Source organism: Tachyglossus aculeatus, chromosome X1, assembly GCF_015852505.1.
Source record: "Tachyglossus aculeatus isolate mTacAcu1 chromosome X1, mTacAcu1.pri, whole genome shotgun sequence".
Lineage (NCBI taxonomy): Eukaryota > Metazoa > Chordata > Mammalia > Monotremata > Tachyglossidae > Tachyglossus > Tachyglossus aculeatus.
This window is the reverse complement of record NC_052101.1, coordinates 37,077,438-37,091,146: the sequence shown is the minus strand read 5'-3', so window position 1 is coordinate 37,091,146 and position 13,709 is coordinate 37,077,438. Positions and strand designations below refer to the sequence as shown.

The 13,709-nt window shown below is 49.7% G+C and overlaps 1 protein-coding gene across 1 annotated transcript; it reads left to right on the top strand.

The window, feature by feature from the left end:
- LOC119919852 (platelet-derived growth factor receptor-like protein) lies at nucleotides 1-12,469 on the top strand. Its single transcript, XM_038740606.1, has 6 exons — nucleotides 1-163; nucleotides 2,546-2,891; nucleotides 3,431-3,582; nucleotides 5,181-5,474; nucleotides 8,883-9,022; nucleotides 12,080-12,469. Exons 1-6 carry the CDS (start codon nucleotides 106-108, stop codon nucleotides 12,299-12,301), a joined length of 1,212 nt encoding a protein of 403 aa, XP_038596534.1. The 5' UTR covers nucleotides 1-105; the 3' UTR covers nucleotides 12,302-12,469.
- Nucleotides 12,470-13,709: the final 1,240 nt, after the last annotated feature.

Here is a 13,709-nt window from a genome sequence, read left to right as displayed (position 1 = left end):
TCCCCTCAAAGAGGAGCATGAGGGGAGGGTGGGTTATTTCTCTCAGTGGCCTCAGACCTCTGCGGGCAGTGCCACATCGGGAGCTTGGCTGCCAGGTCCTCCAGCATGGATCCCAAGGCCCTGACCATCCTCGTCTGCTCTCTTCTTCTCTTCATTGTCCTGGGTATGTACCTTGAGAGGCTTGGTTTCCTTCCCTCGCCACCCTTCCCAGCACTGTACCCTGTTGTATTATCCACCCATATTCCCGTGTTTGGCACGTTCTGCTCTGCCCTGCGCAGCACTGCCTTGTTGGTCCTCGGCAGACTGAAAGAAAACAAGGTATTGAAGGCTGGAGCTGCTCCCAGGGGTTGATGCTCAGCTTCTCCAAGCTTGTCTGAGCCAGTCATTTGCTCTATTTGTTGAGTGCTTACTGTGTGCAGAGCACTGTACTAAGCACTTGGGAGAGTCCAACAGAACAATGAACAGACACATTCTCTGTTGACACTGAGTTTACAGGCCGAGGTCCGGACTAGGTGGCCAAATCCTCATGTGGCTTATAGAGATCTCAAGAGTTCATCTAGTCCATCCTGCCACAAGGCAGTGGAAAACCTGTATCAGTACAGAATCAATCAATCAATAGTATTGATTGAGCACTTGCTGTGTGCAGAGCAGAAGCTGAGAGATCTTCAAGACATTCCATAAGCTCTCTGAATCAGGCTGGAGGAAGAATTACTCTGACCTAAAGCATTATGTTTCCGCTTATATACCTCCAATATCATGCTTTTTCAGTGATGTGGTTGGCTCCCGGTCTGTCCTGTGGTCCACTCTTACCTCTGTCTCTTCTTTATTTCCCCATAGCTCCACAATAGCATGCTTGCAATCTTTGTATGTCTGTGGAGATCACATTCCAATTTGGAGGTGGGAGGGGGGCGTCACAGGGACAGGGCATACAGGCAAGGTTTGATTCATGGCATGCGCTGAAAGGAGTAGAGCCAAAGGAGGGAAGAACAGGAGGATTGTCGGGCTGTGGGGCATGGAGATCCCCTGGAATAACTTGGAGGGAGGCTGGCATTCCGGACCATTTCCCTCAGACCAATCCCAGGGAGACTCAGGGACTGGGCTACCGAAAGAGACAACCTGAAAAATCTGAGCTGGAACAGTGAAATGAATGGTCCTGGAGGGCCTGGGGTGAGCGTGGATGCTGATGAATTGTCTCCACAATCCCTACACTCCCTGCTTTGGCACTCATCCAACTGAACTTTGTTGGCACTCTTCCAGGCACTAGGCTGAAGTCTGCTTCTTCAAATTCATCCTGGCCTGTTCTCATCGTCCAGATCCAATAATCATCTTCCCCGGGACCATTCATATCACATAACAATGATAATAATAATAATAACAACAATAATAATAAGCACTTACCGTGTGTCAAACACTGTTCTAAGCCCCAGAGTAGATACAATAGAATCAGATGGGACATAGATGGGACACCCCACAGGTGGCTTGCCATCTAAAAGAAAGGGATGAGGACAGATTGGTCCAAAAAGTTCCATTCCAGAAACCGCCTTGCCCCCGTCTATGCCCGTGACGTGGGGAAGTTGGCCAGGTCCGACCTGCAGGGCTTGTCATTTTAAGGAAAAAGCACAAAGGCCTGCAGCCCACATGGTAATTACTCTTAGCCAGACTTCCTGGGGCATGAAAACAATTCTGCTGTTTCTCCACCTTGGCTTCCTCCTTTATTGGCCACAATGGCTAACAGTTACTGGGTGGCTGCCTAGCCCCTTCCCTGCATTTAACCAGTTCTGTTTCCTGGCCCTTAAAGGGCAGAGAGCCCACTACAATCTCATTCCACAGCAAAGCTCTGGCTCTGGTGTCCTAGTGTTCAGCCCATCCTGATAGGTGAGACTGGGATCCTGGGGCTTGGAGGAAGATCAATGAATAGCATTTAATAAGTGGTAGTTATTGAGCGCTTACTGTGTGCAGAGCACTATATTAAACCCTTGGGAGATTATAATAAAACAGAGTTAGCAGACACGTTCCCTGCTACAAAGACCTTACAGTCTAGAAGGGAGGGGCTCTAGTTTTGCTCACCCAGTGCTCTGCGCAGAGTGAGTGCTCAATAAATTCCATTGATTGATTGACTAGGTAGGTGGCCCACCCTCTTGTGCTTTAGGCTTTGGCCAGTAAGAAGGATGTGGAGGCTTTCACTGAAGGAGCTGCAGAGTGGCTTGGATTGCTGCAAAGTGCTTTATTTCCCAGAGGGGCTTAGTGATACTTAAGTTTCATACTGGAATGGCATCAGTTCAGATGTCACAGGATCAGATGTCACTGGAGAGGTCCAGGAGGGGTAAGTGATTTGTGGTTTGCCCACAGTGAGCTAGTGATGGAGTCAGGACTCTGAGCCTCCCTCCACCCAGAGATTCATTCACTCAATTGTATTTATTGAGTGCTTACTTTGTGCAGAGAATTGCACTAAACTCTTGGGAAGTACAAGTCGGCAACATATAGAGACAGTCCCTACCCAGAGATCCCGTCAGGGCTGACCAGAAATCCCTCCTTTTGGTTGCAGGCAAATGTCAGGAAAATAAGACTTCTCAGGCCCAGGGGAAGAAGTTCTCCAGAGCTCCCGGGGCCGAGGAGGTGAAGCCTTCTAAAATCCCAGGCCGAAAGCCCGCACTGGTGCCTCCGAAAGCTGCAAAGATAAAACCTCAAGTGAAGGCCACGGTCGCCGCCCCTTCCCCAGGGCCCCAGGCCTCTGGCATCCTGACGCAAGTGGTGGGAAGGGGCCGCTTCCTGAAGTTGACCGACACCCTGGTGCTGCCAGCTGGGGCCAGCCTGGAGCTGCGCTGCCGAGGGAGGTCTGCCCGCTGGAGGTTCCCCATATCCCTGGAGGAGGAGGGAGCAGGGCGGCTCAGGTACCTGGGCTTGGGGCCGGAGGGCTCAGTGCTGGGGGTTTCGGTGGTGAGAACGCCTCAGGGTGGGAGATCAATGGGGATCAGTCAGCTCTGGCTTGTGCCCATTGCGGCTTAAGGTTGTGGCACATAAACTTCCAGTGCTTGGTCGCTTGGGACCTTCAGGAAATGGAACCGGCCTCAAGAAAAAGCTGATGACCTGCAAGAAATGGACTGCCCCTGCCTCGTCCTTTTTATGGCACTCGGATTCTGCTTTTTACAGAAACCTGAATCTGCTGGGAGGGATGGGGTGGGGATGACCTGGGTTTTGACAGTTACCCCATGTCCAACGTTGTTCTCTTCCAACCTAGGGCGTCAGAGGTTGGGCTGACTTGGCCGGAATGACTCCACCGGGGAGGGTTAACGTTGGCCAACGAGGGAGGGGCCGGTGCAGATTCGGTGCCGTGATTCCCCAGACCCAGAGAGAGCACTTGTCTGGTGCCCATCCTGCACTGGACCCCCACTTCCCCAGCCCTCCCGGGTCCTCACCGGCTCTGTTTCAGGATCAAGCACTTCAGCCGGTTCAGCCAGCTGTTGGTGGTGAACTCCACGGCATCGGACACAGGCGAGTACAGCTGCTGGTCCCTCCAGTGCCCCAGCAGTCAGTGCCGGAATGGAGAGGACAGGATAGGAACAACCTTCGTCTTTTTCACAGGTACTGCTCAGCCTAGAGGATTGGTCTGGAACAAATTCATTCATTCAATCATATTTATTGAGTGCTTACTGTGTGCTGAACTAAGCGCTTGGAAAGTACAACTCAGCAAAAGAGACAATCCCTGCCCACACTGGGTTTACAGTCTAGAAGGGGGGAGCCAGACATCAAAATAAGTAAACAGGCATCAGTCAATCAACCAATTGTATTTACTGAGTGCTTACTATGTGCAGAGCACACACTGTGATAACCTTATAGGCAGGGAATATGTCTACCATCTCTGTTTTATTGTTCTCTGCCAAGCACTTAATATAGTGCTCTGCACACATTAAATGCTCAATAAATACATTCGATTGATTGATTGACTGTATTAAGTGGATAGGAGAGCATAATGCAACAGAGATGGTAGGAATGTTCTTTGCCCCCAGGGAGCTTGCAGTCTAAAGTGGGAGACAGATATTAAAATAAATTATGGATAGGGACATGTGTCATGGGGCAAATATGGGGTGTCATTGGGTGAATATCAAGTGCTTAAAGGGTACAGATCCAAGTGCATAGGCAACACAGATGCAAGAGAGAGTAGAGGAAAAAAGGCTTTAATCGGGGAAGGCCCCTTGGAGGAGACACAATTTTAGTAAGGCTTTGAAGGTGGGGAGAGTGATGATCTTTGTGGTGCAGAGATCTTTGCCCTAGAAAGTTTCTCCTAATAATTATGGTATTTGTTAAAGGCTTGCTCTGTGCCAAGCACAGCCCTAAGCACTGCGGTATGTACAATACAATCAGGTCAGACACAGTCCCTGTCCCACATGGGGCTCACAGTCTGAAGGGGAGGGAGAACTGGAATTTACTCCACATAAGGAAGCAGCATGGCTCAGTGGAAAGAGCCCGGGCTTGGGGGTCAGAGGTCATGGCTCTGACACTTATCAGCTGTGTGACTTTGGGCAAGTCACTTAACTTCTCTGTGCCTCAGTTCCCTTATCTGTAGAATAGGGATGAAGACTGTGAGGCCCACGTGGGACAACCCGTTTACCTTGTATCTCCCCCAGCACTTAGAACAGTGCTCAGCACAGCACATAGTAAGCGCTTAACAAATGCCGTCATTATTATTATTATTACTGTACAGAATACCTTGCTCTAGATTATGCAGCAGGAGCCGGAAATGGAACCCAGGTCTCCTGATTACCAGTCTCAAGTCCATTAGAGAAGCTCTGGACAGTCCACTGGAGAAGCAGCGTGGCTCAGTAGAAAGAGCCCGGGCTTTGGAGTCAGAGGTCAGGGGTTCAAATCCCGGCTCCGCCAACTGTCAGCTGTGTGACTTTGGGCAAGTCGCTTAACTTCTCTCGGCCTCAGTTCCCTCATCTGTAAATTGGGGACTAAAACTGTGAGCCCCCCGTGGGACAACCTGATTACCTTGTAACCTCTCCAGCGCTTAGAACAGTGCTTTGCACATAGTAAGTGCTTAACAAATACCATCATCATCATCATTAGGCCCCGCTGTTTCTTTGTCCTATCCCAGTGGCACAAAAAAGACCGTGTGTCCTAGGCCAGGTCTCACCTGCCGCTCCCACCCTACCACCCCTCTTCTCTCTCTTCTCTGGCAGATCCCCAGGAGCTCTTCGTGCCCACCGAGGACTACTATGAGGCGGTACAGCTGCGGGCCAACCAGCCCACCCTGCTCCCCTGTCAGGTGACCAGCCCTCTGGCCAAGGTGACACTGCATCGGGAGTTCCCCCCGGAGGAGATTCCGGTGGACGGGCTGGACATCTCATTCGACACGAAGAAGGGTTTCACCATCCACCGCCCCCGAGCTTCCTACGCCGGGTCACTGTTCTGCCTGGCCGACCTTGAAGGCGTCCAGCAAATCTCCACCAAATACATGCTCATCTACGTCAACTGTGCGTGAGCGACCCCCGTGGGAGCCTGGGTTTCTTTGGTTTTCCGGTGGCATTTGTCACTGCACTAAACGCTGGGATAGATACAAGGTTCATTCATTCATTCATTCAATCGTATTTATTAAGCGCCTGGGGTAGATACAAGATTCATTCATTCATTCAATCGTATTTAATGAGCGCCTGGGGTAGATACAAGGTTCATTCATTCATTCATTCAATCGTATTTATTGAGTGCCTGGGGTAGATATAAGGTTCATTCAGTCATTCATTCAATCGTATTTATTGAGCGCCTGGGGTAGATACAAGATTCATTCATTCATTCATTCATTCAATCATATTTATTGAGCGCTTACTGTGTGCAGAGCACTGGACTAAGCGCTTGGGAAGTACAAGAGAAGCAGCGTGGCTCAGTGGAAAGAGCCCGGGCTTTGGAGTCAGAGGTCAGGGGTTCAAATCCCGGCTCCGCCAATTGTCAGCCGTGTGACTTTGGGCAAGTCACTTCTCTGTGCCTCAGTTACCTCATCTGTAAAACAGGGATTAAGGCTGTGAGCCCCCCGGGGGACAACCAGATCACCTTGAAACCTCCCCAGCTCTTAGAACAGTGCTTTGCATATAGTAAGTGCTTAATAAATGCTATTATTATTATTATTATTACAAGTCAGCAACATATAGAGACAGTCCCTACCCAACAACGGGTCACAGTCTAGAAGGGGGCTCACAGTCCCTGTCCCACATGTGGCTCCCAGTTTGCATCCCCATTTTACAGATGAGACAACTGAGGCACAGAGAAATTGAGCCACTTGCCCAAGGTCACACAGCAGACAAATGGTAGAGCCAGGATCAGAACCCAGATTCTCGAACTCCCAGGCCCAGTCTCTATCCACTGGGCCACACTGCTTCTCTACAATGATCTGTCGGTCCTGACGCTTAACATAGCACTCTTCGGTCAGTGGTCCAAATCGATCAGTCAACTAATTATATTTACTGAGTGTCTACTGGGTGCTGAGCATTGGACTAAGTACTTGGAAGGGCACACCAGAAGTAAAAGATATGTTTCCTGCCCTTGATGACCTTACTGCCATCATCATATTAGGTCACTCTAAAGCCACTCTTGACATGCCATTTCACATCTAAGCTCCTTATGCAAACCATCTCAGCATTTGCCTTTTAAGAGAGGATGATAGTCGTTGACTTAATTTTTGTTGTAGATTACTTTTGACATTGTTAGATTTACTGTGAAAGTTTGCTATAATCCCTATGGTTTTCCAGCCTGGGACTTTCAAAAATGAGGATGATGATGATGATAGTGGTGTTTATAAAGCATTAAGTCTATTGTTAAACACTTAATATCTATTGGGCTAGGTGCTGGGGTTGATAATACTAATACTAATAATAATAATAATAATGGCATTTGTTAAGCGCTTACTATGTGCAAAGCACTGTTCTAAGCGCTGGGGAGGATCCAAGGTGATCAGGTTGTCCTACGTGGGGCTCACAGTCTTAATCCACATTTTACAGATGAGGTAACTGAGGCACAGAGAAGTTAAGTGAGTTGCCCAAAGTCACACAGCTGACAAGTGGCAGAGCTGGGATTTGAACCCATGACCTCTGACTCCCAAGCCCAGGCTCTTTCCATTGAGCCACGCTGATGGCACTTGTTATGCACTTACTATGTGCAAAGCACTGCTCTAAACACTGGGGGGATACAAGGTGATCAGCTTGTCCCACGTGGGGCTCACAGTTTTCATCTCCATTTTGTAAATGAGGCACAGAGAAGTTAAGTGGCTTGCCCAAGGTCACACAGCAGACAAGTGGCAGAGCCGGGAATCAAACCCTTCACCTCTGACTCCCAAGCCCGTGCTCTTTCCACTGAGCCATGCTGCTAATGATCATCGAGGTATTTAAGCACTTACTATGTGCAAAGCACTGTGTTAAGCACTGGGACAGATAGAGTTGACTCAGATTGAACACAGTCCCTTTCCCTCATGGAGCTCACCATATAAGTAGGAAGGAGAACAGAGGAGGAAACTGAGGCACAGAGAAGTGACTTACCCAAGGTCACACAGCAGGCAAGTGGCAGAGCTGGAATTAGGTCCCAGTTATCTTGACTCCGAGGTGGTAAACAATTTCTATCCCGCAAGGGATAGAATTAATTAAAGAGGGAGGAAGAGCGGATATCTTCCCAATTTTACAGATGAAAGAACTGAAACATGGAGAGGTTAAGTGACTTATCCAAGGTCCCACAGCAGGCCAGTGGCCAATTTGAGTCTTCTGACTTCCATGGGTCTAGGATAGCCGTTCATCCTTTTTATATCAGACAGTCTGGTTTTCAGTTGGCCTGTTTCCGTCTAGTACAGAATCAGCTCCGGATGCCTTAAAAGCGGGTAATATGACTCTAAACAGATTGCCTCTCTCCAACTTGGCTCCTGCCACTGAGCCTCACAGGTTGGAAGCGGAGCCCGCATTCGCAGTGACCTGCGGAAAGGAACAGAAAAGTTCTGGAGAGCAAACCTGGGGAGGTCGGGGGTCCCTCGGTGGAAGCATTTTAGGACATGCAGGCTTCTATAGTAAGTTCTATAGGGTGCCACTAAATAGTAGTATGCAATTCATAACGAACCCCGTTACTTCCAGGTTGGCAGAGGGGTCGCCAGTACTTACAACTGCTGTAGGTGACCAAACTACATGGGACTGTTAGTTTTATGCTCTGTCCATTGAGCCATCCCCCCTCCCCTTCCCTCCGTGCACCGGAGAGCTTCCAGAGACCTAGAGCCACCCCAGTGGTGCTCTCAATTAAGTTGAAAAGGCAACTGGTCCAGCCATCTGCCAGGTCTTTCCCCAGCCTCCAGGCCAGGCTGCTCACAGGGAAGGGGATTCCACAGCCCCTCAGTTACCGTGTAGTACACGATTTCCAGGGCCTTTAGAGTTCACCACATACTTCTGGTATGCATAATCATTCATTCAATCATATTTATTGAGCGTTTACTGTGTGCAGAGCACGGTACTAAGCACTTGATCTGGTTTCATTACTCTTGAGAATCCTTGTCTGTTCAGTCAGTCAGTCAATCATATTTATAGAAAGCTCTTACTGTGTGCAGAGCACTGTACTTAAGCTCTTGGGAGAGTACAATGTAACAACAGACACAATTCCCTGCCCACAACGAACTTATAGCCTCCAGTCTGTTACCTCAGAATAACCCATCTGTTTCCACACAGAATCCCTAGGTGATAAGGAAGGGCGGGGATGGTAGTCACCTTAATGGCTGAAGGGGAAGCAGAACAGGTGAAGCATTTTGCCCAAGGTCAGGAAATAGAGCCAGAATCTCCTCAATCCTCACTCACTGCTCTTTCTACTATGGTTACGGTTACTTTGGGCCTTACGATTCACCATTCCTTCTCTCTCTCGCCCTGCAGACCCATCCTCTCCCCCCAAGCCTTCCATCAAGGCATCTGGGGCGTTCGTCCAGGTGGGAGAAAACTTCAACGTGACTTGTATGGTCCTGGGTGAGCCTGAGATTGCGGTGGACTTCACCTGGGAATACCCAGGGCAGCAGGTGGGCAGGAAAGTTGCCAAGGGGTGGGCTGGGTCAGAAGTTGGGGATCCCCAGTGAGTCTCTGGCCAGATGGGGCTCAGGAGAGTGGCTGAAGAGAGCAGTCACTTTGGGGCCACTCTTAATTAGGATGGGGAGGGGATGGGGTGAACAAAAAATTGAAGAATGAGCTTTCATAGAGTTGTGGCACCATCCTTGGCCAGCTATCCTTGGGGCGAAGCAATATATGTCTCAAAGTGGTTGGCACCAAGGGCGTACAAAAGCTCTTTATCACTGAGACCTTGCATTTTCATTCATTCAGTCACATTTATTGAGCACTTACTGCGTGCTCAATAAAGCACTTGGGAGAGTATAATATAACAATATCAGACACATTCTTTTCATTACCCGAACGTTGCAGAGGCTGACAAATCGATCAATCAGTGGAATTTACTGAGCACTTGTTTTGTGCAAAAACACTGTATTAAGTGCTTGGTACAGTTGGTAGATGTGATCCCTGCCCTTAAGGAACTTACAGTCTATCAGGGGAGATAGACATTAAAATTAATTACAGAAAAAGAAAGCAACTGGGTATAAAGATATAAGGGCAACACGGGTGGGGTGAGTGGCTAAGTGCTCCGTGGGTCGGACTAGTGCATGAGTGAGACAGGAGGGAGGGAGAATAGGGTGGAGAGATAAGGGAAGTCTTCCTGTACGAGAGGTGAGTATGAGAGGTGAGATGGAGAGAGAATATGAATGGAAGGAAGTTCCTGGCAAGAGAAGCAGCATGGCCTAATGGCTAGAGAACGGGCCTGGCAGTGAGGTGGACCTGGGTTCTAATCCCAATTCTGCCACTTGTCTGCTGTGTGACCATGGACAAATCACTTAAAACTTCTCAGTGCATCAGCTAACTCATCAGTAAAATGGGGATTAATACTGTAAACCTCATGTTGGACATGGACTGTGTCCAACCTGATTAGCTTGTGTCTCTACCCCAGAGCTCAGTACGGTGCCTGGCACATAGTAAGCCCTTAACAAATGCCATTTTTTAAAAAAAGGCAAGAGGGAGGGTATAAGCGAGGGTTCAATGGTGAGCGAAGTGAAAGCAAGCGACAGAGAGTAGATGTGTGGCTCAGTGGAAAGAGCATGGGCTCAGTGGAAAGAGCACGGGCTCTGCCAGTTGTCAGCTGTGTGACTTTGGGCAAGTCACTTAACTTCTCTGTGCCTCAGTTCCCTCATTTGTAAAATGGGGATTAAGACTGTGAGCCCCCCATGGGAAGACCTGATCTCCTTGTAACTTCCCCAGTGCGCAGAACTGTGCTTTGCACATAGTAAGCGCTTAATAAATGCCATCATTATTATTATTAGGGGAACGAAACATATGGGCCGTGTTCTAGATGGAGAGGAGCAAGGACAGGCAGGGGAGAGAGTTTGATTGAGTGCCTCAATCTGACAGTGAGGAGGTACTGCTCAATGCAGAGATAGATGGGCAACTATGGAAGGTACTTGAGGAGGGGAAACATGTAGAACAGGTGCAGAGGCTAAGACTGCATAAGGCAAAATCTTCATTCATTCATTCATTTATTCAATCGTATTTATTGAGCGCTTACTGTGTGCAGATCACTGTACTAAGCACTTGGGAAGTGCAAGTTGGCAACATACAGAGACGGTCCCTACCCAACAGCAGGCTCACAGTCTAGAAGGGGGAGACAGACAACAATACAAAACATTAACAAACTAAAATAAATAGAATAAATATGTACAAGTAAAATAGAGTAGTAAATATGTACAAACATATATACATATATACAGGTGCTGTGGGGAAGGGAAGGAGGTAAGGCGGGGGGATGGGGAAGGGGAGGAGGGGGAAAGGAAGGAGGGGGCTCCACCATCCTGGACCCAAAAGCCCTTGTAGAACCCACACTAACACAGTCTGGTTTCAAGCCACCGAAACACCGGTTCCCAACAGGATTTTTTTTTCTTTTGCTGTAATTGGTCCAGGTAGGGGAGAGAGCCGCCTGTTTGAACCTGTGTGAAGTACTGTTCAAAGTGCTGGGGATAGGCCTGAAACAATCTATGACACACAAAGGGCTCACAATCTAAATATGTGTCACAGTGTCGGGGAGGACAACCACACCAAGAAAGAAACACCACAGTTAAATGAAACAAAAATGGTAAACTAACAACAGAAACATAAAGAGCCTCAGTTCAGTAGGGGGAAGCGTTTCTGTGTTCCTCACCATTCCGCCTGGGTCCTTTCCAGTCCCATGGTCACAACCTCCTCCACGTTCAAACCTTTGGGACGCTTGCTGTGACCCCCACCTGCCATTCTGGGGCAGGACTTTTCCTCTGCCACGGCTGGCGGGGTATGAGGAGGAAGAGGCAGAGCTTCTCATGGGAGTCCTCAGGAGGGTCCTGGACTGTTGGCTGGGGAAGGACTACAACCCGATGGTCTCTTCTAGAGGCTCCCTGGGGCAGAGAGAAGAGAAGGGTAGTAAGGTGTAATTAGCCACTGAAAACACTCTCAGTGCTAAAACACTCTCAGTGCTTAGGTCAGACAGGCAGATGGGTGTGCTTTGGGGGGCTCTGAGGAAAGATAAGGGCTTCCATACACACAGTCCTCCACACCCCCGAGCATTCGATTTCTCCCCTGCAGATGGTGGGCCAAGATGGAGAAAGTACAGACCAGTCCATAGGAGTGAACCCTTTGCCCTCAGTCAAGCCAAGTGACCTATGAACCTGGTCCAGCCTCCATGGCCACGTTGGGCCACTTCCTGCTCTCCGGCCCGGCCCAGGCCCGAGAGCCACACCTGCTAAACTGGAAAGTTCTGGGTAGCCCTGAAAGTGGGAGCTCCCTCAATGCCGAGGGGGTCCCGTGGGGGTCCCTGGCTGGCTGGAGGTCCCCCAGCCTCCAAAACCTCCTTCTCAGCCAAAAACGTGCCCGAAGTGCCAGCTGTGGGAAGGCCGTTGGGTCCATTTGGGGAGCAGAAGGAGGAGGAAGCCAGGGGAGCAGGGGAGAGGCGGGGAGAGAGACAGGAGTGGTGAGCCTCTTGAAGCAAGTCTCCCTGCTTTGCCTTGCAGATTGGCCGCCCGCCCTACGTCCGAGAGCGCACGGTTCTAGTTCGCCGCATCGGGCAGGTGCAGCTGGAGTCGGAGAGCGTCTTGTATGTGGATGAGGCCCGGGTGGTGGACGATGGGCTCTACTCCTGCAGGACCGAGAACCTCCAGGGCAGTACCACCGCTTCCACCCGCGTCCGTGTACTCCCAGCAGCTCCAGCAGCCCGGGCTGCTTCCCGGGGCTAGGCCATGGGGCCCGTCCAGGCAGAGGCTGGATGTGGTTCTAACGACAAATTCCCTCCCTTTGGCGAAGGCTCGTGCATAAGGTGCCTGATGGACGTGGCTATGTAAAGGCTACGTGTATTTTGCACATACGTGTGGGGGACATACCCACCCGTGTGAGTGCCTTTGTGCTAGGACACGTCTAGTTTCTGCTCTTCTATCAATAATTATGCATTTTAACTTCTTAGTATTCTTACTTCAGTAACCCCAGTTTGCAGGGTGGAAACCAATTCCTGTGCTCCCTCCTACATAGACTGTGAGCCCTGTGTGGGACCTGATGATCTTGTATCTACTCCAGCACTTAGTACAGTGCTTGGCACCTAAAAAGCGCTTAATACCACAATTATTATTATTATTAGTAGTAGTACAGTGCTTGGCACATAGTAAGCAATTAACAAATACCACCATTATTATTATTAGTACAGTGCTTGGCACATAGTAAGCATTTAACAAAAACCACAATTATTATTATTATTATTCTGATGACAGATTCAGTATTTGGTGTAGCCACACAGCAGGAAAGGTGAACCAAGAACAGACTCTTTCCATTCTCCCCCAGGCCTTCCCCCACTGTTCCCTTCTGCAACTACCATCTGGCCTCCTTTCAGGCCTGTCTGAAGATCCAGGGGCTAGCCTACCTCCCCGACTGTCATAGTCACCAGGAGAAATTGTTGACTTCTCCCCAGCAGCCCAAACTTCACATTCCTCCTCCTCCACTCTTCTGTATGAACTCATGATTGGGCTGTGGGTGGGAGAGGGGGGTGAGAAGGCTCTTCCCGAAGGGAGGAAGACCTAAGGAGTCCAGGGCACAAGAGTGTATGTGTCGTAGGACGTGGAAAAATAGTTGGGGATCCAACCCCCAAACCTTGATCAGAAGCTCCTTCAAGCCCCTCTCTCCTACTCCCAGAGATCCAAATCGGGTACAGCAAACAAGTGGAAATTCTTCTATTTCAGCTTTGTTTTTGCAGTTCTTTGGCTGCAGCTTTTCACAAACTCATGGTCTGCTTCACGCCAAGGGGAGTGTTCGAGGCAGGGGAAGGGATTACCAGGCCCCGATCTCCCCTTTCTGCCCTCTGGGCAGCCAGGTGTGTCTGCAAGAAACATGGGGCATGGGAGAGATGGTCCCCAGACCCATAGAAGCCCACACCACCTCTTCTCTGCTTCCCCTCCCACTGAGCCGGGCCTGCCAGAAGGCTATGAAAGTCTCCTGCAGGGCCCACACGACCAGGTCTGGACCATGGGTACCCAGCCCTGAGCCCACCTGCCTTCTCAAGTCTCCGTGCCCACCACAGCTTAACAGATACTAACGCACCCGCCTGATGGTCCGCCAGTTGGAAGTGCACAGGGAGGACCTGGCAATGTACATCCCATT

Excerpts from the sequence above, each read along its gene's own strand:
- LOC119919852 (XM_038740606.1), top strand. The coding sequence starts at position 106 with ATGGATCCCAAGGCCCTGACCATCCTCGTCTGCTCTCTTCTTCTCTTC. Across the intron at positions 164-2,545 it reads TCTTCTCTTCATTGTCCTGG|GCAAATGTCAGGAAAATAAG; the intron begins GTATGTACCTTG and ends TTTTGGTTGCAG. Across the intron at positions 2,892-3,430 it reads GAGGGAGCAGGGCGGCTCAG|GATCAAGCACTTCAGCCGGT; the intron begins GTACCTGGGCTT and ends GCTCTGTTTCAG.